The sequence below is a fragment of the Micrasema longulum genome, unplaced genomic scaffold, assembly GCF_059751315.1.
Source record: "Micrasema longulum isolate JH-2025_06_02 unplaced genomic scaffold, ASM5975131v1 h1tg000074l, whole genome shotgun sequence".
Taxonomy (NCBI): domain Eukaryota; kingdom Metazoa; phylum Arthropoda; class Insecta; order Trichoptera; family Brachycentridae; genus Micrasema; species Micrasema longulum.
This window is the reverse complement of record NW_028277281.1, coordinates 258,378-286,110: the sequence shown is the minus strand read 5'-3', so window position 1 is coordinate 286,110 and position 27,733 is coordinate 258,378. Positions and strand designations below refer to the sequence as shown.

General features: G+C 34.0%; 3 protein-coding genes across 3 annotated transcripts in view; 2 read left to right on the top strand and 1 right to left on the bottom strand.

The window, feature by feature from the left end:
- Positions 1-893, top strand: part of tyn (trynity) — a 136,673-nt gene extending 135,780 nt beyond the window's left edge. Inside the window, exon 15 of the mRNA XM_088232425.1 lies at positions 577-893. Within this exon, the coding sequence (XP_088088551.1) occupies positions 577-728 (152 nt within the window). The 3' untranslated portion in view covers positions 729-893. The remainder of the gene's footprint in view (positions 1-576) is intronic.
- On the bottom strand, positions 441-27,733 carry Lipt2 (Lipoyl(octanoyl) transferase 2). Its single transcript, XM_088232436.1, has 4 exons — positions 27,139-27,733; positions 26,005-26,217; positions 24,905-25,069; positions 441-759 (listed from the first exon to the last, which is right to left on the bottom strand). Exons 1-4 carry the CDS (start codon positions 27,338-27,340, stop codon positions 683-685), a joined length of 657 nt encoding a protein of 218 aa, XP_088088562.1. The 5' UTR covers positions 27,341-27,733; the 3' UTR covers positions 441-682.
- Positions 8,463-16,085, top strand: LOC148284944 (uncharacterized). Its single transcript, XM_088232536.1, has 3 exons — positions 8,463-8,492; positions 9,318-9,493; positions 14,690-16,085. The coding sequence occupies exons 1-3, from the start codon at positions 8,463-8,465 to the stop codon at positions 16,083-16,085; spliced, it is 1,602 nt and encodes a 533-aa protein (XP_088088662.1).

Here is a 27,733-nt window from a genome sequence, read left to right as displayed (position 1 = left end):
TATGCGGGTGAGATTCATCTAATTGAATTATTTCACCTACATACTAGGCAACGCCTGAAAATATTATTTTTTCAATTTCTATACTTCTTCATGGACCAGGTAATCTATCAACAATATTTTGAGTTTGTCCAAATTTTTGTAGACAAGGACTGGATTCAACTCCCTGGGGAGCTGTTTATATTAACATATTACAACAGAGATGAAGAATTTAATGTATCCAAGTTGAAATCAATGTTCACTATGAATGAAAACTGCCATCTCAGAGGTCATTCATTGAAACTCAACACTACCTCCTCATCCAACCCCGGGAAGAACTTCCTGACAAACCGAGTTGTGGAGAAATGGAATGGCCTTCCGGAGAAAGTGATTGGTGCTAGTTCAGTTGATGTTAACTAGATGCACAGAGCAATTTATAATATTTAATAACCATGTACTTGTACACTTGATATACACGCATAAGCTTGATAGCTGCTAGTGTATTATTAATAATAATAATAATAATAAAAATGTAAAAAACAACAGAAGCATTTTTTGCATAAATATATAATTAGACAGTTTTTTCATTTGATCTTTCAGACAAGACTGTGACCATAGTGGAGCCGTGTCCGACCAAGAACTCAGTGCTGGCGCTCGGAGTAGCGTGCGCCCTCATGCTTCTACTCTACATCTCCACCATCCTCTGCTACTTCATGAAGAAGTGGATGTCACCAGCAAAGCAGATGCCATAGACACCAACTTCACAAAACTTCCAGGCACCGTCTAAAACATACAATTTCCGGGCTGAAAACATAATCGAATTTATAAAATGGTGAACTGCTTTCGACAGACGACTTTCAGCGCACATGGCAAAAACGGGCTCATTAACATTAACAAATTCTACGGGAGAGCAAAAATAATATTAACCTTATTTGTGAGACACTGGGTACACATATTTCATAAAACATGTTCTTGATTAGTGTTAAGTATGATTTTACATTTGTACTTATAAATCTTACCTTCATGTAACAAAAATGATCAAGATACGCTGCGATTGATGTACCAATGCAGTGCCCTATGAAAGGGAATGATGATGATGATGTATCAATGAGATTGTTCACAGAAAAAAACAACATAAATAAGTACTGTGAATTTTTCAAAAAAATCTTGAAAATACAAAAAAAAAATTTTTGCCAGCTGAGACCCCATATTTATTTCCTACAATTTGTGAATGAACTCATTCGGGAGAAAAAAATGGCATTATGAAAATTGAAAAAACCTAAGGAGTCCGTTTTAGCCCTGTACCAAACTAGCAACCAGGTTTCATAAAAACCAGTCTGCGAATTAAGGTTGCTGGTTAGTATAAAAAAGGGTCAAGCTTTAAATGTGCCTAATTTATTTATATAGGTATTTCAAATGCAAATTTCCCTCAATTCTCATGTTTTCTTAGACTTATTCGGGATGGTGCTTTGTGACGCATTACTTTCACCATTTTATCAATCAAATCGTGCCTATGAATATTAATTTATTGTGACATGTTTTTGAACAACGAAATAATCACATCACTTCACAAACAACGATACTTATGAACATCGTGCATTTATTAAGTTAGATGTAACTTTTCTACGGTCCTATCAATATGTATCCGTCCAATCTTTGATAAATAAGATGCATACACTCCTAACTTAACATTATATCATGCTTTTACCGAATTAGGCATTATAATAGTATTTTTTATAACCTTTTGACAATGCTTGAGTTACTAATGAAGAAATGGTACAACTTTTATAATCCTGCTTCGATAAAAAAATATTTTAAATACATTCTCTGAGGACTCTCATCATGATCAGAGTATCAGAGGTGATGCTACACTGAAATATGCAACTGCGCCTGAGTAAAACAGAATAGAAATATTGTTTCATTCGTAAATACAATCCAATTTATGGAATAAGTAGATAATTTTTATTTTTCAAAATGTTTATATCTGCCAGTTTGTCATTTCTATTATATATATATATATATATATATATATATATATGTATATGTATCTTTAAACTCACTGAATTAATTAATATATCAATATATATTTTATCCTTTTCAATTTACAAAGTATGCATTTTAAACCATCATAAAAAATAGCAACGGTGCTTTTTTGAGTTCGGGAGTTCTTTCACACGTTCATTCAGTTCTGATAGGTTCCAAGTTCCAATCAAATGCATTTATTTATCAACGGGATTATAAATTTTGTACCGTATCAAAAGGCAAATGAAAAATCGAATTCGATATAAGTAAATAAACATATTATTACATAGGTTATTTTGCAATATAAAATAGTTTTAGACTTAGTTACATAATAGTGATCTGAAAATTAAAAAAAACCCTTTAATCGTGATAATCGATGAATCGAAATGACTCAAAAAGTGAAAATTGACATGACATGACATTATTTAATTTGATTAATATTTATATGAATTTATATTGGTATTCAAACAAATGATAAAGACATGACTTATCCTTGTTTTTCAAATGTAATATTCCAATGATTCTGCAGCTAGGTTCATAAAAAATAGTGTCCCCTAATGAAAATCACTTTAAACATTTTACTAGCACATTTTCTTTTATTACAAAATAATGGAGGGAGCTTCTTATGGTATTTCTCTCATAGTAACACTTAAATAACAGTACTGAAGTAAAACGTTAGAATTTGTCATAACCAATCACAAAAAGTAACTTATAATTTGGTGTTGCCAGCATTAAAATCCGTTCTAGTTTAGGTTTTTAATTTTTTTGACAGCCTCTAATCAGTGTGAGTTGTTCAAAAGAAGAATGGAAAATATCAACATTTTATTTGAAGAATGACTCATTCTAAGTAACTATTACCAGAGATAATGTAGAACTATTACTAGTTACTATTACGCTGTCCAAAGACGGACCTACCACAGGCTCAGTTGGCTCAAAGAACCAGACACTTGCTTAGAAGAGAGGGGAGAATAATATGTTCGTATTAATTTACAAATGTGTATATTCCTGTCCCTTTTCAGTAAGTGACAGGGCGATAGATCCAATGGCTGACACTGTCTTCCTAAAAAGGCAGACATAGAGGATAGAATACCTTACAAGATAGTATATTCTAGGTTTGTGCATCTTCTATGCACGCACACCAATAATTTTGACTTAAAATGTCCACTTTAAGAATCTGTTTGATCAAATCACAAAACATTTTCTTACATTCCAGTGTAAATCTTTTTAGAAATTCTTTCATTCATCATTCATTCGCTCAACAAACCCAAACCATTGCAGCACCCCATTCATTAATTTTGTCAATAATGCATATTACCCCAGCATTGTCATACTTTTAATTGGGAGATAACATTTTGACAGCATTCAGAATAATTTCATCTTTTGACCAACGCACCTGATGATTTTTGACCAATTTTTTATCTATCTACATAGTAATTTCGCACAGTATTTACTGTATTGGTTCAATGTCTTGCATGACACCCGGGGCTGGTATTCCAAACGCTCTCGCGGCCATATCTCGTGTATTTACATACAAAATACATGAGAAAAAGTGTTTTCTTGTGCCGCGCAAGTGGTTCAGAATAGCTATGTTTACAGGGTTTTAACTACGCAATTCGATTCATCTGCGTAATATATGGATGTAAAGGCACTACAATCAATGATACGATTCATAAACATATTAAGCTGTAGTTTCATTGGAAATATTAACAAAGGAACGTGGATTTAGTGTTAAGGTTAACAATTATGCTTATTATTTAACCCGATATATACCTATGGGTTAAAGAAACTAACTTAGGTTAATTAGGTACTTTTTAGACATGTAATATTTATTTTGCCTGTTGGTATCTTTCAATTGGGTTAACCACTCAATACAAATAAATAATTGTATTGATTTATTAAAATTATTCAATTGATGCAGACAGAAAAAAGGCTTTGAAGCTAAGCCTTATTATTCTATGGAACTATGAATGTGAGGTCTCAGATTCGGTTCTCAGTGCGTTTTCAATCCAGGCTAGGCACGAGTCCAGGATTCAATTCTGTGGAGTACTGAAATTTATTCTCCGCTCACGCCTTCTAACGTTACACTTCTGCTCACTGGGACGGCAATTTGGCAATCCTCGTTTTTTCCTCATTTTTATTTTTCTAGAGTTCTACTGATGATTAATGATTAACGACTTAATGATTTAACACATTTGCGGAAACATTTTTCTAATAGAATCCACTCATATGGACCCATATCATAACTTCATTTTTTGAAAAATATTTCACCTCCGATTGGACCGGATTTGATTATTATTATTATTTATAGGCTGGCAGCCTTTGCTGATGCACCTATATCTCGTGTACTGCTTTTTGTCCAAGTTCTTATTTCTTCAAAAAAGCACCTAAACGGCTTTTGACTGGTTGACCGAAATGGAATGGACAACTAAGGCTTGGCAATTTATTCAAGTCAAACCACCTTGTCGGAAAGGAAGTTTTTCTTGGGATTGAGGTGGAATTGGGGACGATAGAGCCTTCAGTTATGACCCTGTAAATTTGTGTTGGAATTTAATTAAATCCCAAATCAATTGATACATCTTATGCAGAAGGCAGTCATAGTAATTATTGAGTATCCGATAAGTTTCTATCAAGTCCCCTCTTTTCCGTCGTTCTTCCAATGGTGTAAGTTCTAGTGCTTTTAATCTACCATGGTAAAGAATTCTTTAGAATAATTTGGGGATTTTTTTAGCACATCTTTGAACTTTTTTCAGTAGCTTAATGTCTATAGTGAAGTAGGCACTCTATACTTGATGTTTTGAAAAGGACATCCTAGTAAGGAAGTGTCATGACAGTATGTAAATCTATTGTTGACTGTTTTTTATGGGAACACAATATTTTAGTTTCATTAGGCTGTCACTATCAATGTCTGACGTCTGACGTCTATAGCCGGCATTTCTTAAATGAGAGACACAATTTTGAAGGCTCTAGCTGGCATTCATGGTTACGACTAATAAACTCTCATTACTACATATTTTTGGGTTCTTTATAAAATCTTAAAAATACAAAGGATTCATGAGTGAATTGTACGCAAAGATTAAAAAAGATGGCCAATTTGGCGTCCTAGCGAGCGGAACAAGCTTAATGACAATTTTAAATGCTATTTTTATTTAATTCTCTCTTGGTTTTGGCTAAATGAAATATTTTTGCTTGTATTTATAAATTTGTGTCTATTTTTATTTGCGCTCTTTATTTATTTTATCTGGTTCAAAATATGGTTTTATTGCGGATTTTTTAGTTTAATCTTAACCCAACTTGAGACATACCAACAGAGATAAATTATTAAAATAACCACCTTCGTAGAATAAGTAAGAAACTATTATGTATGTAAACTATCAAGGACACACGTAGAAATATGCCGGTTGTTATAAAGATGAAAAATTACAATTATTTGAAAAGTGGCGCAAAGCAGATTTGAAATATGAAAACGAAAAGGAATTGTGACAATGTTGTGCCAAAACACCTAATTATGTTTTAGTGTGGTTGCGCTTTACAAAAATTAAAAATGTACTACCTACATTGTTATTTGAAAGTTGTGACAACTCAAGAAAGAATATTTTTAAAGCAAAAATATTTTCAATTTATAACTTTGTTCTAGTGAACATTTTGTAAAGAGAAGTTCAAAAAGTACATTTAAAATATTGATATTTGTCTTTTAAATTGAATTTAATTGAAATTATTAATACTTTTACTCTAGTATGGTGTTTATTTTTCTTATTTTTACCGTGGCCTTTTTAAAGATGTCGCAGTCAGATCGTAGTTACAAACTGATTTAACTGAAAAATAAAAATTCTAAGATAAGATAATATATACATTTATTTTATACTTATGTTGATTGTACTATTGATGTTTTTGTTTTAAAAAAAAAATCTTATTTTTTGATGTAATTTTTTCATTGCTGTTATTTTAGTTTTGTAAAAGGTTCATTTCATTGAGCCTAAATGCGTTTTTGCCGGTTAAAGAAAATGGTTACCAAAAGGTAAGTCAAAAGTCTGCTGTTTGAAAGTCATTTGACTCATTTAATATTTTATATCCTCTGGATTCCATCTGAAGCTTAAGACCCTGTCAGCTTGCCTTCGTGTATTCTTGGAAATGGGAGTCAGTGCCAATCCAAGCTTCTGACGTCACTGCGACCTGTGTAGGACCTATTGTGACGGGTTCCTGTAAATTAATTCTCGCTCTCCCAACTTGTCTTTGGAGACCCAGACTACCGAGTAGAGGACGAGTGCTTTCATATCTATTTCGAAATCTCCTCCTCCAAGATCTTAAAGTATTCGGGCTACTAGGTGGCAGGCAAATACTTTCATATCCTCAGCTTTAACCCATAGTCCACCGAGGATACGGCTTCTTCTGTGATACATAGCATCACATTCACATGACCATGTGTAAAGGTGTTTCATCATTTGCACTGCAGAACCTAACCTGCAGAATCTAGAAGTTTCATTCTAGCAAGGTGTTTATTCAATCTGGAGTGCCCCCTGTAAGGGCTCTGGTGATAACCCTCACTTGGTTCCAGCTTAGTTTCCTCAGGTCGAAAGCAAACCTTTGCGAGTACCCCTTTAGTTGCAATTGTAGACATGAAAATTCTCCATTAATGATTCAAAATCAAAAAGAAACGCGTTAAAATAGTAAAAATATTTATTTATTTTAAAAAATAACAAATATGTACAGTAAGGCACAAAACAGCACAAAGGATGTACATCATAAACCTACCCAGAATCGGGAAAATTTATGGTTATTTGCATAAAATATCACAATTTAATATAACAACCTTATAAACATTTTATTTTTGAATTTATTCTACACAGTATTAAGAAATGACACAAGTTTTTGTAGGAAATATTAGAATTGCCTGTAAAATAAAAAGTATTTTTTATCTTTATAAAATAACAATGTACAATTCTACGTGTTTTTTTATATTTTATTAGTTTACATACATATAATAAAACAATGTAATCAAATGAAACGCAAGATTTTGCAAGTTTGTACTATTTTTTAATAAATATATAAGTAAAAATACAAAAGCGTTTTAGTATAATTTATTTAACCTATATCTTAAAGCGGTTTTATACAGGTCACCAAATTGGTTTTAATGGCACATGTCCAAAATTGGCGTCATTGAGTTAAGTATGCAGAAATGTTCCTGAATAGATAATTACCTTTATTAAATATTGATTCCATCCACACAATTGACGGCATAATTCATAAAAATATCGAGTAAAAGGCTACTCACTACTTTGAAGAAAAAGTTAAAATGTTCATATTATAAAAAACATTTTGGTTTGTAAGTGAAAATTCTTGATAGAAGTTCATTTTAATTTAATAAAGTTAATATTATATTATTACAGTCAAACTCGGTTATAACGATCACAGAAATAGCGAGATCTCGGATGTAACGAGGAAACATTAGGTGACATTTTAGTTTGTGGTTTTCTCCATACAATTATTCACTGTTATAACGAGCTACTTCTGACATACCAAACAAAATATTGTCAAAAATTACACAAAAAATCTTCAATTGTTAAAAAAATCATTCTCGAAATAAGATTTGGATCTTTAGAGTAATAAAACTATAGTAATAAAACCATAGTAATAAAACTATATAGTAATAAAATCCAAACGGTCGGCTAACGTAAAGGATAAAAACCGCCGGGCGTTGGGATCGGATTATGTTTAAGATAGCTATGTAAGTGTCTAAGTACCTAATTGGATTTTTCACTGACAATATTGAAAAATGAACACACATGGTTTTTAAAAAATCCAATCTTTGTAAACTTAAGCTCGGGTTTCCTAGGACAGCGGTGCCCGTATTTTAACGGCCGTAGTGAACATTAATGCGGTTGACAGCCGTCGTAACGGTGACTAGAGAGTGGTTTCCTATAAATATGGTGTTGATAACACCGTTAAAAAATAAAACCACTCTCTAGTCACCACTACGACGGCTGTCCACCGCATCACCGTTCACTACGGCCGTTAAGATACGGGCACCGCTGTCCTAGGAAACCCTAGCTTTAGTAAGTACCGGTTCGGCACATTGTTACAATTTACAGCTGCTTTTGTATTTTATGAATGACATGCTTGTTTCGGGGGTTTTTAAGGTTTTTACATTTTTTTTAAAGTTCTAAGCTTATTTTAATACACAATAAACATTACAAGTGGGTGATGTCAAGTGAGTTCTAGACCAGATCAGTTAAAACCCAACCCCTGAATAATAAACATGTCTACTAACAAGAGGAAGTTTCTCGATTCGTAAAAAAGTGGCAATTATTTGTGAAATCGAACGTGGCACGAAAAATGTGGAAGCGTGTACAAAGTTATCTTTATCTTTGTCCACAGTGTCAACATTGTGGAAAAATAAGCATGTTTATTTGTCTGCATTTGAAAAGAATATCACGGACACAAAAAATTTTGAAAGTGCGATCGTACTAATGTCGATGAAGCATTGCTCCAAAGGTTTTGTGAGTACAAAACCTTTGGAGCAATGCTTCATCGACATTAGTACGATCGCACTTTAAAAATTTTTTGTGTCCGTGATATTCTTTTCAAATGCAGACAAATAAACATGCTTATTTTTCCACAATGTTGACACTGTGGACAAAAAAATGCAGGATTTTCCATCGATGCACCTGTTATAGAACTACCTAAGTCTTGACCGTCTTATCACGAGATGTTTGCTTCAGGTCCATATCTTCATGCATGGTCTGGATGAAAGATATATGGAATAAAACCATGACGCATTATGAAATTGACTCAAGTTGTTTGGGACTAATTTCCTGTCGGCTTTATTTGTTTTGCTCGCGGCTCTATTGATTTGATTATTATATAAAAGCGCATAATTTGATAGTACTAAGTAGAATTGTTAATTTAGAAGTAATACTGAACGGTCACGTTCACATTCACCTGTAAGCTAAACTTATCAATAAACAAGACATATTAATATCTTCGCCTGACTGTCTTTTCTTCATCGTCGATCAGCGAGCCCGTAACATAATTAATGGTGTCAGAAGTGTTGGATCGAAATCGGTCATTGGGTTTTTGGAAACTGAATACGAAGATTTTCACTCCGGTTACGCCAGAGTCTTCACCTGCAGTCACAACAAATAATTCTGGTAAGGCCGAATTATTTACCAAGACCCTAATTTTTGTCATTACGAGATTGCTAATCGACTTCTTGGGTTCTGTACTCTTTCTGAGGGTCACACGACAGAAACTCAACGGAGGACGGTGAATGAGTCTCTCATTCGCTACCACCGCATCGTCATCATCAACACTGAACTTGACAGGACGTCTATAAGCAGCGCACTGTTCCAGTCTCCGAGCTCCTCAGAGGGAACAAACCGCATCTACTCTTGGATCAGATAATAGGACACCGTTCCAGTCTCCGGAATCAGAGGGAACGAGCCACTATTTACCTGGACCATAAGATAGAGAAGAAGATGGTTTATCATATTTTGTTTACGTAAGTTTAGCTTAATTTCATTTCATTTTGTAAATTTGGGTATTAAATTCCTCTTCATTTATTAGAGTAAAATCTTTCTTCAAGGTTCGTAGGTTTTCACGGCCTTCAGAATACAGATAGTGTTTTTCTGGGTTATTATGCCGTGTTTGTGGGCTTTGTATTGCCGACGTTTCGGAGCACATTGCAGTGTCCATCTTCAGGGCTGAATGTATGAGTGTAGTTTTTAGTGTGTTTAATTGTGAGGAATTTGTACCGTGTCGCAGTCGGGCAATGTATGTGGTTAAGTGTGTGGAGTTTGTACCGTGGGCTTTGGAAGCACCGGGTACCATGAGGTTCGTAGTTACGTAGAAAGTAATGGCTATGAAAAGAAGGATATAAAAAGAAGAATAATGTCGGTAACAAATCCAAAGAATATTTCCAAGATGGATGATGCTAATACGGATAAAAGAATAGCGTTCCTTCCCTAGGTCAAAAATGTCACGGATAGAATTGCAAAAACGCTTAAGAAACGGGACATAAGGACAGTGTTCGGTACGACCTCAAAAGTAAGAAACTTACTAAAATCAGTAAAAGATCGGGACCCACTTGAAACAGATGGAGTATATAAATTAAATTGCAAAAGCTGTGAAACAGTCTACATAGGGCAGACTGCCAGAAACATAATGACAAGAATAAAAGAGCACAAGAGTGCATGCAAGTTGGGCTACCCGGATAAATCAGCTCTTGCAGAGCACTACATAGAAACAGGGCATAATTTCTCATTTGAGCCAAATGTCCTTGGAAAGCCCAAAAATCATCAAGCCCGTTTAATAAAGGAAGCCATAGAAATATACAAGCATCCTAATAACATAAACAGGGATGATGGGTTACGACTACGAACCTCATGGTACCCGGTGCTTCCAAAGCCCACGGTACAAACTCCACACACTTAACCACATACATTGCCCGACTGCGACACGGTACAAATTCCTCACAATTAAACACACTAAAAACTACACTCATACATTCAGCCCTGAAGATGGACACTGCAATGTGCTCCGAAACGTCGGCAATACAAAGCCCACAAACACGGCATAATAACCCAGAAAAACACTATCTGAAAATCTTTCTTGTTCAAAGTGTAATATATTTTCAAGTAATTTTATAACGTAAATATCCATATATTTAGAAAATTTTAATATCTCAATTGTATATACTATTTTTAAAATGTCTCTTGATTCAGACATTTCTCTCCAGTTTTCGAGTAAATTTATAACTCCATTTAATGGAAACAACAATGATTTGCATACTTTCATTAAAAATTGTGATTACGCGTATAATCTAGCATCGAGATCCCAAAAAGACATAATATTTAAATACATACAAACACAGGTGACGGGAAAGGCAGATCTAGTTACATCTTGTAGACATTTATTAAGTTGAGAGGATTATAAATTATTTCTGTTAGAGAATTTTTCGGAATCTAAAAACTTCTCTCAATTGCTACTAGAACTTCAATTGTGTAAACAAATTAAAAACGAATCTGTATTATGTTATACACAAAGACTAGAAAAATGTTATTCAAATTTAATGCGTAGTACTAATTTAGAGACAACTGATTTATCAGAATTGAAGGGTAAACATTCCCTTATCAAGCAAATGGCACTGCAATCATTTTTAATAGGTACTTTACCGCAATACAGTACCGTACCGTAGGGCGAGAAATCCCAAAAGCTTTGAGGAAGCCTCAGTATTTGCTATTAACGAAGAAAAAATAATGAATTATATGAATAAAAGCCAAATAAATTTAAAATATTGTAACATATGTAAGAAAAGTAGACACACTTCGAATAATTGCTATCATAACAATAGTAATAATAATCATAGGAAACATGTTAATCACGTAAGCACGTTAAATCGGTCAGATAATTCAAACAAAATATATTATAAAAATAATAACGAACGTAAAAACGTCATAATTTGTTACTTTTGCAACAAGGTAGGTCATTACAAAAGAGATTGTAGAAAATTTAAAAATATTAATAAAGATAAAACATTTGAGAATTTAAACTCCAAAGACGCTCCGTTGACTACCGAAACGAAGCAAGTCAGTGCGATTCAGGTAGATTATTAAATTTAGATAATATAACGGCTTATGTTAAAATTAAAATAAAAGAAAGTGCTAAAGAATATGTTGAACTGCTTCTCGATAGTGGAGCAGATATATCTTTGATCAACCCAATGGTTTTAAAGGGCGAAACTGAATATAATGATAAAGAAACTTTTAAAATTAAAGGAATCAACTCTGAAAATCCGATTCAGACGTTGGGAACCGTAAAAATAAGAATCGATTTTAATGGAAAGATTATTTCAAATAAGATGCATATGTTTCCTCGGGAAACAAATGTTCCTCTTGACGGACTTATAGGAAATGATTTTTTAAGGCGTGTCAACGCTAAAATAAATTACGGTAATAATACATTATGTATTGGAAATAAGGTAATCCTGATTTATTTTGGAGGGTAGTTGTAGACTATCGTAAATTGAACGAAGTAACGGTAGGTGATGCGTATAATTTACCTAATATAACTGACATATTAGACCAATTGGGTCACGCGAAATATTTTACGACATTGGATTTATTTTATTTATTCAGGATACCATCAAATACCCATGAATCCAGAGGACTCAGAGAAAACCGCGTTTTCCAGTAGTACTAATCATTTCGAATTTTTAAGGATGCCATATGGATTAAAAAATGCTCCCGCTACGTTTCAACGCTTAATGAATAATGTATTAGCTGGTATGCAAGGGCTAAGGATCTTTTCTTTTATGGACGATTTAATACTTTTTGGTGATAGCATCGAATCTCACGAAATACGATTAAAGGAAATTTTCAAAAAACTCAGACAACATAATCTAAAATTAAACCCAGATAAGTGCGAATTTATGCGTCGCGAAGTCGCATTCTTAGGGCACGTTATTTCAGAAAATGATGTTAAACCAAACCCTGAAAAAATAGAAGTAGTATCAAAATATCCTATTCCGACTAACACAAAAAATATAAAATCATTTTTAGGTTTAATCGGATATTATAGGCGATTTATAAAAGATTTATAAAGTAAACATTCGCAACCACTTACAAAATTATTGAAAAAGAACGAACCTTTTGTTTGGTCTGAAAAACAACAAGAATCTTTTGAAAATCTTAAAAATAAATTAATGAGTGAACCGATTCTTCAGTATCCAGACTTTAATAAAACTTTTAATGTTACTACTGACGCGAGTAATTTTGCAATCGGCGCAATACTTTCTCAAGGTCCGATTTTGCAGGATTTACCGATATCGTTTGCATCTCGTACGTTGAATAAAGCAGAATCAAATTATTCTACGACAGAAAAGGAACTTTTAGCAATTGTTTATGCAGTTAAACATTTCCGACCGTACCTCTACGGAGTAAAATTTAATATAATTACAGATCATAGACCTCTCGTCTGGCTTTTTAATTGTAAGGATCCAGGATCAAGATTAATTCGTTGGAGATTAAAATTGGAAGAGTATCAATATGAAATTATTTACAAACCAGGTAAACATAACTCGAATGCAGATGCATTGTCGCGAATCGATCATAGTCAAATACTCAATTTTCAAATTAACCCGAAACCAAACTCTTACGAAGATTTTATTAAATTTCATTATTCAAGGAAGCAAACTAACAGCGAATCTAATAATATAAAGGAAAACGACGAAAACATTTTATCACAAAAAAATAATATATGTCATACTATTTCAAACGATAAGGAAATGAACGAAGGACTTTCTTTGGAGATTAAAAATATTATACCAAACTATAACGAAATAAATAAATGTAAAAGTGATGTTAAAGACATACTACATTCAGATTTAAGTAACGGATTTAGAATATACCATCTTATTACGAAAGAACATTTTTGGGATAAACCTACATACATCGATTTATTTGATTGTTTGCTAAATTTAAAGAACTTACTAATATTACAAGGAATTAAAACTTTATCGATTCCAAAATTCAACTCATCCGAATTTAATTGGAATAAGGTTAAATCAATAATTATGTATATTTTTTCTAAGTCTGATATAAATATAACGATATGTAACAATAAAATAAAAAAACCCAGATCAACAGGAAAGAGAACAAATAATACAAGAAAACCATGATTCTCCTCACTCGGGACACTCAGGTTTTCACAGAACGTATAGCCGTATCAAGGAGAGATTTTATTGGAAAAATATGAAACGTGATGTAAAACATTACATTAAACACTGTAAGTCTTGTCAAAAGAATAAAATATCACGTAAACGACATTCACGAGCGATGGAAATAACGACAATGTCCGAAAAGCCATTCGAAAAAATTGCTTTAGATATTGTTGGTCCATTACCTATATCTGAAAATGGAAATAAGTACATTTTAACTTTACAGGACGAATTATCAAAATTTTCGCAAGCGTATGCTATACAAAATCATGAAGCAACCACTATTGCTAACCAGTTAGTTAATAATTTTATTTGTAAATTCGGTGTTCCTAAACAGATATTAACAGATCAAGGGAAGGATTTTACATCCAATGTTTTGAAAGAAGTTGCCAAACTTTTCAAAATTAAACAAATTCAAACGACGGCTTATCACCCGCAATCAAATGGTGCATTGGAAAGATCGCACGCTACTTTAGCGGATTATCTTAAACACTATATTTTAGAAAATCAAACTGATTGGGACGATTGGTTAAACTTAGCAAGCTTTTCGTACAACTGTACGCCACACTCCTCAACACTTTTTACCCCCTACGAATTAGTTTACGGAAATAAACCCGACTTACCTACATCAATAACGCAGAAACCAGAATTTAAATACACGTATGAGAATTACATAGATAATTTGCAATACAAACTTAATAAATGTCATGAATTAGCACGTCAGCATATATTAGAAAAAAAGTTAAAATCAAAGGAAACTTACGATAAGAAAAATAACTGTAACGCTAGTTTTAATATAGGAGATTTCGTTTATCTTAAAAACGAACACACGAAACCTAGACAGTCTAAAAAAACTAACAGCTAATTATGAAGGGCCGTATAAAATTGTAGAATTAAATTCAAATGTAAATTGTACTATACTCATTAAAAATAAAAAGACTAAAGTTCATTTCAATAGATTAAAAAAAGCTTTTATTGCAGAATAACCACAGTTTTTACATTCTGCAATGGCTTCAATCCGACTCAGATTTTGTCATCTACAGGAATCTACTATGAACATCAGAAAACTGTGCATTTTTCGGAAACCCTATGGAAACTAGTAACTTATATTGATTTGGATTTATTTAATGATAAGCTAATTTTCATTGAAGGAAATTTAAAGAAAACTGAAGTTTTATGTAGTAAGGGAATACATAAAAACTTTTCTCTATGTGAACCATCATTAAATATTTTGTTCCAACTGACCGAAGTTTTAAAACAAAAAGACAAGGCCTTAGGAGACATATTAGGACAAACCAAAAGAGTAAAGCGAGGTTGGTTTAATATAATTGGAAGAGCTTTTAAAACTGTTTTTGGAACATTGGATGAAAATGACGCACATCATTATGACGAATCAATAAATTCTTTAAATAAAGATGAAAACGAATTTTTTAATTTGCTAAAACAGCAAACGCAGATAATTATGTCAACAATAACTAATTTCAATAATACAATAACTAATTTAGATAGAAACGAAAATATATTTAGTAAGAATTTTGTAAAGTTCAGTAAATATAGCGATACTGTCAATACACATTTATTCGATATAGAGGTAAAACAAGATATCGATAGTCATTTAGCTTTGTTAAGTCTTATGACTACGGAATTACAAAATGAATATAATATGATAATGGATGCACTTTTGTCTGCAGAAATTAATGTAATTCATCCTTTCGTAATCACACCTAATCAATTTATTGAAGAGTTAAAAAAATCAACACCTCATTTACCTAGCTCTACCTTTTACCCTATACCGCCTAATATAAAGTATATTAAGAATATAATGTCTTTGGTAAATGTTAAACTCTTATATGCAAACCGAAGAATAATATTTGAAATGTCTAACCCTTTATGCGGTTTTACAAGTTATAATGTTTACAATTTAATACCGTTGCCAATGAAAAGGCAGGATAATTTATATGTTTTTATTGTACCTTCTATAAAATATTTAGCTATAGCAGATTCAAAATTAATGTACGTAGTTATTGATAGTTTAGATAGTTGTAAGGACACCTACGAGAATAAGGCAATTTGTAAAATAAATAATTTAATTTATTATAATATACATACCCGACCAATTTGTGAAACTGAACTAATGTTTGAGCCAACACATGTACCACACACTCGTGACACTAGAGTAATTTATAACTTTGAAGAAATTTGGCATAAGCTCAGTAAACAAAACAATTGGATTTATGTTTTACCAAAAGCAACTTCTATTACCATAAAATGTAAAAATTTAGAAACAAGAGACCTTAAGTTAGAAACGACCGGTATCCTTCACATGGAACCAAACTGTATTCCAACTATATTCCACCGAGGCTATAATTGGAAGTGATATTAACTAACTAACTAACTAACTAACCATCACGCCATTTCCCCGGAGGGGTAGGCAGAGAGGATAGAACGCCACACCACTCTGTCCTGGCACACTTCCTTTGCTTCCTTCACATTCATACATCTTCTCATGCACGCACGTCGATTATTCCGACTTTTCACATGACCACTTTCAAGAATTTGTTGTACTTGATCATGCCATGTCTTTCTCGGCCTTCCTCGACTTCTACAACCAGACACATTCGCATCATAAATCTTTTTGGCCGTTCTTTCATCATTCATTCGCTCCACATGACCGAACCATCGCGAAAGACCTTTCTTAATTTTGTCGATAATGCTTAATTCAGCCTTGCATTCTGCTCTAATTTTGACATTAGGGCACCTATCATACATTGTTTTTCCGCACATTCGCCTGAGGGATCGCATTTCTACAGCATTCAGTCTACTTTCGTCCCTTTTTTTCCAACTCCATGCTTCGTTTCCATACATTAGGGTTGGTACCAGAACTCCATTATGAACTGCTAATTTAGCCTCTTGCGATAGACACTTATTTGCTACGACAGACTTTAAGGCACCATTAACTCTGTTACCGGCACTAACCCTCTTTTCAATATCCTTGTCCATATTTCCATCTCTAGTAAACATACTACCCAGATATACAAATTCTTCGACCTGTTTCAAACTATCTCCATTTACTACAATCTTACATTCAGTCATAGTTACATTTCTTTCAAAGACCATGACGTTCGACTTTTGCACATTCATTAGCAAATCACTCTCCTTGCACACTTCGTAAACCTTTGTAACCAAGGATTGCAGTTCCTCTTCGCTGTCAGCTAGGAGGACTGCGTCATCGGCGTACAGAAGGCAACTGACAGTTAGATTACTCATTTTCGCGCCCACATCCATACTTTTCAATGTGTGATACTAATAACTATAATCATTTATCTACCCTATTTGAAATGGAATCTATTATTCCCATGTTTAACATTGTAGAAGACTATTGTTGTAAACAGTGTACAGATAATTATTCCAAAATTGATCAAATAGAATCACCAAAATTTTACCCAAAGGTTTTCAATTTAGATAAGGATGATTTATCTATCATAAGCCACAAACTAAATAAATTGTACGACACTATGGAAAACTCAAAAGGGAAAGATAATATTTTCAAAGAAATTGTTAATAACAACTATTTTTCATTTATATTGTTATGTTTTTTCAAAATAACTGTATTGTATATTCTATTTAAATTGTGTATGAAATGTAAAAATGTAATATGTAATAGAGAGCGAAGAAATCGAATAAACCCGGCACAGGCAATTATGAGTAATTTATGTAGAACAAGAGAAAATATTGATGATCATGAGTTAGATGACATCACAGAAACACCTCCGATAAGACGCAGCGCAAGGCTTAGGGCTGATGTGAGATAAGTGGATTACCCCCTGTATCTCATCTTAACGGGGAAGATGTTATAGAACTACCTAAGTCTTGACCGTCTTATCACGAGATGTTTGCTTCAGGTCCATATCTTCATGCATGGTCTGGATGAAAGATATATGGAATAAAACCATGACGCATTATGAAATTGACTCAAGTTGTTTGGGACTAATTTCCTGTCGGCTTTATTTGTTTTGCTCGCGGCTCTATTGATTTGATTATTATATAAAAGCGCATAATTTGATAGTACTAAGTAGAATTGTTAATTTAGAAGTAATACTGAACGGTCACGTTCACATTCACCTGTAAGCTAAACTTATCAATAAACAAGACATATTAATATCTTCGCCTGACTGTCTTTTCTTCATCGTCGATCAGCGAGCCCGTAACAGAACAATGAGTTTAACTGTTAAAGCAGCTGGTATGATTGCAATGGATACACTTATTAATTCTTTCACTGCGGGTCCCGAGCATAGCCGATACGCGGCGCCGTGCCGCAACTGCGGATCCCGAACATAGCCGTTTTCAATATTATCTTCCTTGTAGTGGCCTCTATATACACTTATTTCAAACTTTTTTTACGTCATTCGATAAATCCATCTTTTCTCTACACACGGATTTTTTTTAGGAGACATGGTATTATTTTAAACATTCTTTCTAATCAGTTTTCAGGACCACAGTCTAAAATTCCCACAGTATGCACTTGATGTGTCGCCGCTATACTCTGTTTCAATAATAATGTGCGTACCTATTTGCCTACACGATTAACACTTGGGATAAAGTAAACATCGGTTTCCTTTCAACCAACTTAATTACCCAGACTGGTGATTTGCGTTATTGTTATTGAATGTTTTATTATTTCTGTTACATAAACATTCAAACGGATATTCGGATTTCATCTTTGATATGGTTATATGAATCTCTTGTTATTATATTTTGCTGGACTGAATATTGTGTTACGTACTAATTTTTAGTGGTTTTATTATAACATCCTTGACTTTTTTATTGTGGAGTTATTATTTGAAGTTAATTTATAATGGCTCATTCTGGAGATAAAAATTTGTTAGGGAGAGATGTTGAAATAATGAACTTTATAATAAACAGTGATTGAGTGATTCAGAAGAAGGCCATGATTCTGATTTAGATTTACCTTCTGAAGACGAATCTGTTATTTTTGAATTTGAAGTACCTACAGTTTTATCTCCTCATCCATCGACAAGCACATCAGAAAACATAACTCAGACATCATCACATACACCTCCTGCGGTGGGGGTCCAGGCGGTCCCAATTTTCCCGAGGTTCACGAATTCAGCACTGCAAATTCTGGTATTAAAGTTCCATTTAACGAAGATTGCAGTGAACCTGACATATTTTTGCATTTTTTATCGAACGATTTGATGGAGAAAATAGCAACACAAAATAATATATATTATGACGATGTTATGAAAACTGCTAATATCAGACCTCATTCCAGAATTCTTAAATGGAAGAATGTTACAACTGACAAGATGTATTTATTTTTTGGTTTAACCATATTGATGGTACGAAGTAAAAAACTTTCTTCGAGTGAATATTGGTCAACCCATGCTGGCCTAGTTACTCCAATATTTTCTCAAATAATGCCACGGGACACATATTTTTTAATAAGTAGCATTTTTGTAACAATGCAGAAGCAAATAAAGAAGACAAACTTTATAAAATAAGACCAGTCATAGAGCACGTTAAAAATATGTTCAAATCCACGTTGGAGCCTTTTCAAAATTTGTGTGTTGACGAAAGTCTCGTGTTATTTAAAGGTAGACTAAGTTTTGAACAATACATTCCGTCAAAAAGAAACCGTTTTGGTGTTAAATTTTTTGTATTTTGCGATGTTGAAACTGACTTTATTTTAGATTTTATTACATATATTGGTGAAAATAAAGAGATTTACGATAAATTTAATGTTGAAAAATCGGGATCAGTGGTTACCACTTTCATGACCGACTTTTTAATAAAGGGCACTCCGTTTGGATGGACAATTGGTACACGAGTCCATTATTGTTCCAAGTATTGCATGGCAATGGAACGAACGCGTGTGGTACTGTACGGAAGAATAGGAGGTGGCTTCCTACTTTTGAGAAGCTAAAAAAAGGTGAAGTGTCATCCCCATGCACTCTGACACCATGATGGCCCTCAAATGGCAAGACAAGAGGGAAGTCCACATGCTCTCTACAATGCACGACGATTCAATAGGCGCATCGGGAAAATCGGATTGGAAGACAAAACAACCAATTATAAAGCGCAGAGTTGTTTTAGACTTTACAGTCTTCGTCTTTATAGTTATCGTCAACATGGGACCTGTAGATAGAACAGACATGTTGCTGAGTTCTGTTGGATGTTTAAGAAAGACCACAAAGAGGTATAAAAAAAAGTGTTTCATTTTATTGACACGATATTATTAAATTCTCACGCCGCATATTTGACAGTTACCGGAAAAAAACCTTTATTATCAGATTTTCAATTAGGAACAGCAATGCAAATCATCGGATCATCCATTAAGACTGACCGGTAGACATTTCCCAAAACCAATTTCTGAGACACCAGCAAAAAAAAACCATAAAGATGTTGTCATGTTTGTTCACAATCCCAAAGACGTCCAAAAAAAATCCGCAAAGAAACTAGGTTGGTGTGCGTGGATTGCAACGTTCCATTATGTGTTGCACCATATTTTGAGGAATATCATACGATGTCAAGATACTAAAATTTATACTGTTCCAAATAATAATAAAATATGTTAAGTGGTAAAAACTTTTTGAAGAATTTTTTTAACCTTTTCTTTTTCTAAAATTTTTAATTTTTTTGCAAGTGTCACACAAAAAAAATGAAACAGACTATACATTATTTTGATGTGTATGGGGGACCTTAAAACTTTGAGTTTTTTTTTTTTAAATAATGTTCAGTGATTTTGTGATAATAATAGTGACTTAAAATGTGTAATGTGTCATGATCCACAACATATAAAAAAATCGAGCGTTTTAAATAAAGGTAAGAATTTATTTTGTTAAAAATATTAATTCTGAAATAAACCCCGCACGGGCGTTACAGCCGCGCTCCCCAAATTCAGCAGCGAAAGAGTTAAGAGAAAAGTATTCTAAATACACGGGGGCCAGCCATGTTTCCCAGTGAAAACGTGTGCATAACAAAAACAAACGGTTTTTGCAATGTCATTCCTCAATAAAACTCCGTGCAGCAGTCCGCAGAAGACGACCTAAGACGCTTGGCATAGGAGTGTAAAGGAGGCCGGTGCGAAGGAGGCCTCGAATGACCCGTCGGTCGCGGTGTGGGACAGCCATGTTTCCCAGTGAAAACGTGTGCATAACAAAAACAAACGGTTTTTGCAATGTCATTCCTCAATAAAATCCTCTCTTTTTTGCATATACTTTGCAGTAAAACTTTGCGTCACGTGATTGAATGTAATGATAACATTTCACCGAGACATTGATTTCCTCAGTATTTGAAGGAGTGTGTTTTCCGTGACTGGGTTTGGCAAATTGGTAGATTCCACATTCTAGAAAATGTAAATCCTGCCTATCACATACTTTTCGTTAGCGAGTGCCTTTTTTCGAGTTCAATGCAAATTAACACTGGATCCCTATTATATTTTGACGCGCTAGATGTTTACTTACCAACAAATTGATATTTTTCCAAATTATTCACTACCCAATCCTTTGAAACTATTTTCAAAAGGTAAGTAAACATTATTTGTCATTTCAAAATTGTCATCATTTGTTTATATTGAGACATTGATTCTTCAACATGACAATGCTCGGCCACATGTTGCTCAACCCGTTAAAAACTATTTGGAAAATAGCGGATGGGAAGTTCTGCCCCAGCCGCCATATAGTCCAGACTTAGCGCGTTCTGACTTCCATTTGTTTCGGTCGATGCAGAATGCACTTTCCGGAATACGCTTTGTTATGACCTTTTATTCATTTCTTTGTCACCAAAAGAAATAGCGTGATACCACTTACGTCATGCTGGAGACAGTTATCAATTATTTAACTATTTTTCCTTTTAATTAAATATTATTTCATATTTTGCGGTTACCTATAAAAAACCCAGATAAAGAAGATCCGTTTGTATTCGTGACAAATAGCATTTGCTAAATACTATTTGCGTCAATCATTATCACAGGATTCGGGCTATAAAAGCCCCGTAGATCTATTCCTCTACATCTTTTATTCTTCTGGACTCGCTGACATAACATCGTCACGTTGTTGTAATTAATTTTTACTCTGTATATTTTATTGTGAATATATTGGTCAATTCTTAAAACTCGTGTTCTCAATCAACTCTACAAGAAACCATCCACCACCCTTCCTGAAGAGGATTAGGACACAACAAGTCGATCGATATGATAGGCTTATTACATTCATCGAATGTGTGCGAAAAACCATAAAATGGTATTAAAAAATTGCGTTTCGGACAATCGATGTGACAGTTTCAAATGCGCATGCGATGTATAAGTTGAAAACGAATAAAAAAGTAAGTTTGACAAAATTTCATAAAGAACTCGTTAGACAACTTCTGCAAAAATACCATGACCCCGATCATAAACCGAGGACCAGCAGACCTAGCGATCATCCGCTAAGACCCACTGCTCGGCATTTTCCATCATTTATACCACTGCCTCCCGATGCTAAAAGAAAATCCGCGTTCCGTGAATTTCACGTTTGCAATAAAACTAAACTACGACCAAAACGACGTGTACAAACTAGATTTTGGTGCAGACACTGTCAAATTCCTTTATGTCCAGATACATGTTTTGAAAATTATCATACCCTCCAAAAATTTTAGATTTATTTATATTTACATTTAGTTCAACAAAACAATATAAACATGTGGTCACTGTTTTATATGCCGACAGGCGTACTATGATTGTGTGTGTGCTCGCGGGAATAATATCGAATTGTTTAGTGTAAATCGTTTTCATTTATTATCGACATTAAGATTCTTGAAACAGGGGATCTATTATGCTAGAAAACAGTTTGTTCTCAGATCAAACCAAAGAATTTTTACCATAATATTTTTCCTGGACTTAATGCGAGTGTTTCTTTTGCTGGATGATGTTTAATAAAGGTAATTATTTTTGTTTTATAGCTCTAAAATCTTTTTTACTAAAGTAAAAACATATTTATAATAATTTATTTTAAAAGGTACGGCTTAAACGTTCAACCCATATTTTTTTCTTTAATTTCGTAACGTTTTTTTAATACATAAAAAGAAAGTTAGCCAGATATCAAAACTTTACATCGTTCCAGGGGGAGAGGTACCAAAATTACGGGCAGTTGCCTAGAGGTTAAAGTAAATATTTTAAATCATTATATTAATGAGCGTATTTGTCCTAAATAAAGATAAGTCTATTTATGCCCAAGGGTAAACAGAGATAGAACTGTGTATACTTCAATACTCAAAATGAATTCAATCTTAAACAAATAAATGTTACTTAGGAAAAAATTCCAACAAACCATAATGTTTTAAAACCTCATTTTACGTTCCTCGATTTTATGTTTTCCCGCTTTTTACACCGAAATATTTAGGTCCCATTTTATTCCATTCATTATCATTCAATATTCCCCCCAATTAACCCCGGTTTTACGTCGAAATTTTTCCATAACTCATTCGATCTGTCAAAAGACGAGCCGCCGCGTGAGTGGGGAATAAAATTGAGGTAAATAAAAAAAAGTGTAAAATATTGTCTCAAACTAAATTCTAAGTAGGCGCAGTGTAATTGACCATTTTGTTTAAGTGTCTAATTTTAACATTTTACTAAATCGTGACATGCAGTTGACGCCAGTCTCGAAGATGTCGCGAAAGCGATGAAACCGGTCACTGCATATTCCAATGGAAAATAAAAAACATTAAAAATATCATTGAATTTCCTCATTACGGAATGAAGAATTTCGGTGGTTTTAAAAAATACATATTTGTTAATCTTTTCCTTACTAACCTAAAAACACCCGCGCGTTACGGTGCTGTGTAGTCACGACACATTAAAAAAATAAGAGATTTAAAAAGGGAATATTAATTTTTAACTAATGGTTAAAGACTTAGGGCCGGTTGCATCAAAGTTGGTATAAATTTAGTTTAAAGTTAAATATTTAAACTTAGTTAAGGCTCAAAATCTGGTGACTGAAAATTCCGTTGCATCAACATTATTTTAGTTAAGTTAAAGTTAAGAATGTTGCCACTGTAAAGGTTCAAGTTTCACCCTAAAAATTGTTGGGATTTTTGCGCAAGCATGTACTTGTTTATTTACATGTAACAATACACATGCCCCGCGACGCGTCCTTGGGCACAAACGTTTAAATTTCGTTCCAATTTTCAGTGTGTGCGAAAGGGCGAAGCAACACTGCGCATTCGGAGAAGAAAAGAACAAAAGGGACATCGTCCTTTTTCAACTAGATAAAAAATTAAAAGAGCAAAAGCTATAACAAAATGATGAACTTTTTACTCTAGAAATAGAGCAAAAAAATGACATTTTTCGGGCAATTATGGCAGCCTTAAATGCCAGAAAGAGTTAGCTGAGCTCAATCTAGCTCTATTTAAAAATAAATAAACAGCATTTCAATACAGTGATGATTTGAATTTATTTTACACCATGCCACTGATGATCAAGTCCTGTGTTTTGAAAAATAATTAAAAATTAAAAAATCAAATAATTATTAGTTCTTCACTTTTTTGACATTCGAAATCTTGCGATAAAGTCAGACTCTTCCCACAAAAAATGGTCCGTTCGTGGTTTGAACAGTTTTTTTTATCGGTTTAGAATATACTCGATGATAAATTCGTCATCGGAAGACGAAAAATCAGATAAAATTGACATTTTGTGCAACTTTTCACAGATCGATCAATGGATTTCAACACTCACGACGCTTTTTTGACAGATGGCAGATCGCATTTAACTTTAAACTTAACTTTAAACGGCCCCCTAGCGGCCGGTTAAATAAAAGTAACTTTTTTGTTAATATTTAGTTAACTTTTTTTGATGCAACGCATTTTGACATAAAAGTAACTTTTATTTGACTTTAGCCCTGACTTTAACTTAACTTTTGTTGATGCAACCGGCCCTAATACATCCACAGTTTACTTATTACTGAAGATCAAAAAACTGGGCCTTAGATGTAAAATAGATAAAATAATATCCTCAATTAAAACAATGGCGAGAAAATCACAAATTTTTCTCTACATCGTTCGAAATGCGCTCTTTTTCTTCCGGCATCATTTCGATCAATCGGCAGTCAAAAACGTTCTGGAAGCTTCTTTGAAACACGGGCAGGACACTTTCTATGCTCGATGTTCCGGACAGTTCTTTAGTGAGGGAGGTGACACCTTTACCTCGGATGCCGCAGGGGACAATGTGCTCAAACCACGTCAGATCCGTAGTGCAGTTGATGGCCAGCCCGTGGGTTGTGATTCCTCGGGAGACGTGGACTCCTATGGCGCAGATCTTGCGGTCGTTGACCCATACTCCGGTGTGAGGGGACCTCTCTGCTTCGATGCCTAGGAGGAAAAAAGTTTGGCGATTTATTCATCAATAAACAGAAATCAGGAGTCCCGCATGCCAGGTGCATGCGGTGACGTTCATCAGTAAGGATGCTGAGAAAATATAATCACGTCGTTACTTTTAGTAGGTAAGATAGTAGATACCGGTCCGCCATAGATTGGACGGAATCAATACCTCCCTAAAAATTTGACTTCTAAACAATCAGAAGATATTTTATATTATTATTTATTCTTAAATTAAAAAATAAATTAAATGCATACGCAAAAATTTTCCCGTTGATGTCGCCCGTCAATAAATGCTTTTGTAGTGTCTAGAGTCGATTATTGTAATGGTATCTACGCAGGTCTACCAATAAACAAAATGACTCGCCTACAGTCTGTATTAAATGCTGCAGCGAAAAACTCTGCGTTATCTGTATCTCGGGAATATGGATATTACCCGTGGCTTTTCCTGACTGACTTCTTACTACGAATGCTGGGCTACCAATCATTGTTGGGGAGAAGAGATATTCATTTAGGTGTTCACTTATTTCAACCGATGGGCGGTCCGCATACATAATTTAGATATTCTGAATTAATTCTGTCTATTTATCCCTGATAATTATCTTTGAAAAAGGCAACAAAAGTTGTTCAACCTACCGTGATGCAGAACCAACCTGCCAATGGTTATGCCGGTAGGTAGAGCAATCGTGTAATTCAATCGTATCGCTCGGATGACGATATATTTCATGACAGTGGGATTTTTCTTAGGAAAGCAATTTCCAAATTGTAACATATATGTTCATTTTATATAATTTTTTAAATATTTTTTCTATTTAATTAAACTGTTATGTATATTTTTTAATGTATCGAGAATGAATTGAATACTCTGTAATGTTCTCAATGAAAATAAAAAGAAATAAATGAAAATGACAGAGAGAAAAACATCTTACCTAAGGCCGCGCAAGTGTGTATGGCCACTTCTTCCAACCGGTCCACGTACCACTTGACGCTCGGTTTGAAGTGACGGAGGTTCAGGATAGGGTAGGCAGTGAGCTGACCGGGGCCGTGGAAGGTGGCCAGACCTCCTCGATCCACCCTACGGTACTGGGCTCCGAGGGACAAGAGCTTGGCTTGCTCCGATGATGAGAGGCAGTCTCGGAGGCCTAGAAATGCATTTTTTTTTATTAACACCAGTAAGGATTTTACACGGATATGTACATTGTGATATTATTGATAAAATTAAACTGGAATTTTGTGAAATCAGTTTGAATGTTCGACTCAACAAGTCATTAAATTTCTCTGATTTCCTGAAAGCGAGTCGAAAGCACTCGTCAAGGATTCTGGTTCTATTTCACAATCAGAACTGTATTCTTAACCAGCCTGGACACAGAGAACTCGCTTCTTAAATAAAACTAAATGTAAATTGGTCCTAAGCTTCGATGAAACCTTGTCCTCGTAATCGCCCTGTTCCCGGCACTTACCCTCCTTTCAATATCTTTCTCGGTCTTTCCATCCCTAGTAAACATACTTCTCAGATACACAAATTCTTCTACCTGATTCAGAATATCTCCGTTGACCCTGATCTCACATTTAGTTGTATTTTCATCCCTTTCAAAAACCATCACTTTCGATTTATCAACATTTATAAGCAAATCGCTTTTCTTGCATACATCGTAGATTGACAAACAATGAAATACGGTTCATCGTTCAGCATAGAACAAACTATGGCCTCAATTCTCCAATGTTCCATCTTTGACGTATTGTTAACTCAAGACAAGATCTGGACTTTTTTGGTTTGAGTTTACAGCGATTTAAACGAGCACTAAATAAATATTCCAGATCTTGCCTTGATGTCCCTTATGTTTGTCAATGCTTCTTTTCTTTTTTTTTAAATGTTTATAACTACTCTTTTATTGTAATATTAAACCCTAAAAATTGTATAAATTGACAATGTCGGTTAATAAATAAATAAATGTACATGCATTGTAATATTTTTTCCACAAATCGACCGGCTACAACTATTATAACCTAAAAATCAATCAAACTAATTGGGTTTTTTTTTAAATATTTCTTCGACAACTTACCAGCTGTGTACACTGGTTCATGTTCAACTATAAGAAGCGTGTTAAGAACGCCAGCGTCGCCTTTTTCTTTCGATAGAGTAACATTTTCTTCTGTTATGATTCCGTCGTCAAAACTGTGCAGTCTTGACAAATAACGCTGGATCTTATTGGATTGGTCGTAAAACAACCTTCCGAGGTTCCATACCCTGACCAACTTAGTCATTTCACAATAAAATGGGGGTTGAAAGACCCATTTCACGTTGCAGTTGGCAAGCGATCAATGGTTGACGCGATTGAAACTTTATATCGCGTTAACTAAAAGCGACTAAAACTTAAAATGCCGGTCACATAAGTTACGATTAGCACATTGCACTTGATGTTAATAACCACGACCATAGTAAATCACACTTGAAAAGCGGTAAACTGCACATGCATAGTGCAAGTTTTAAAATAGGTAGTTACAACACGATAATAACTCCGATACAATATTGATTACGATGCCCCAATCACAGACGTCACAGACTATTTACTATTTAGTCCAAGTCATACAAGTCCCAAATCCCAAAATTTGGGATTCCCAAATATCTAACGTCCTTTTGCTCTTGCGTAGTGGTGG

Coding starts and splice junctions, on each gene's coding strand:
- Lipt2 (XM_088232436.1), bottom strand. CDS start 27,340: ATGACTAAGTTGGTCAGGGTATGGAACCTCGGAAGGTTGTTTTACGAC. Junction 25,070..26,004: donor ACACACTTGCGCGGCCTTAG/GTAAGATGTTTT, acceptor TTTTCCTCCTAG/GCATCGAAGCAGAGAGGTCC. Junction 760..24,904: donor TGTCCCCTGCGGCATCCGAG/GTAAAGGTGTCA, acceptor TGTATGTTTTAG/ACGGTGCCTGGAAGTTTTGT.
- LOC148284944 (XM_088232536.1), top strand. CDS start 8,463: ATGTCGATGAAGCATTGCTCCAAAGGTTTT. Junction 8,493..9,317: donor AGCATTGCTCCAAAGGTTTT/GTGAGTACAAAA, acceptor TGAACTTGACAG/GACGTCTATAAGCAGCGCAC. Junction 9,494..14,689: donor GTTTATCATATTTTGTTTAC/GTAAGTTTAGCT, acceptor CTTTTATTGCAG/AATAACCACAGTTTTTACAT.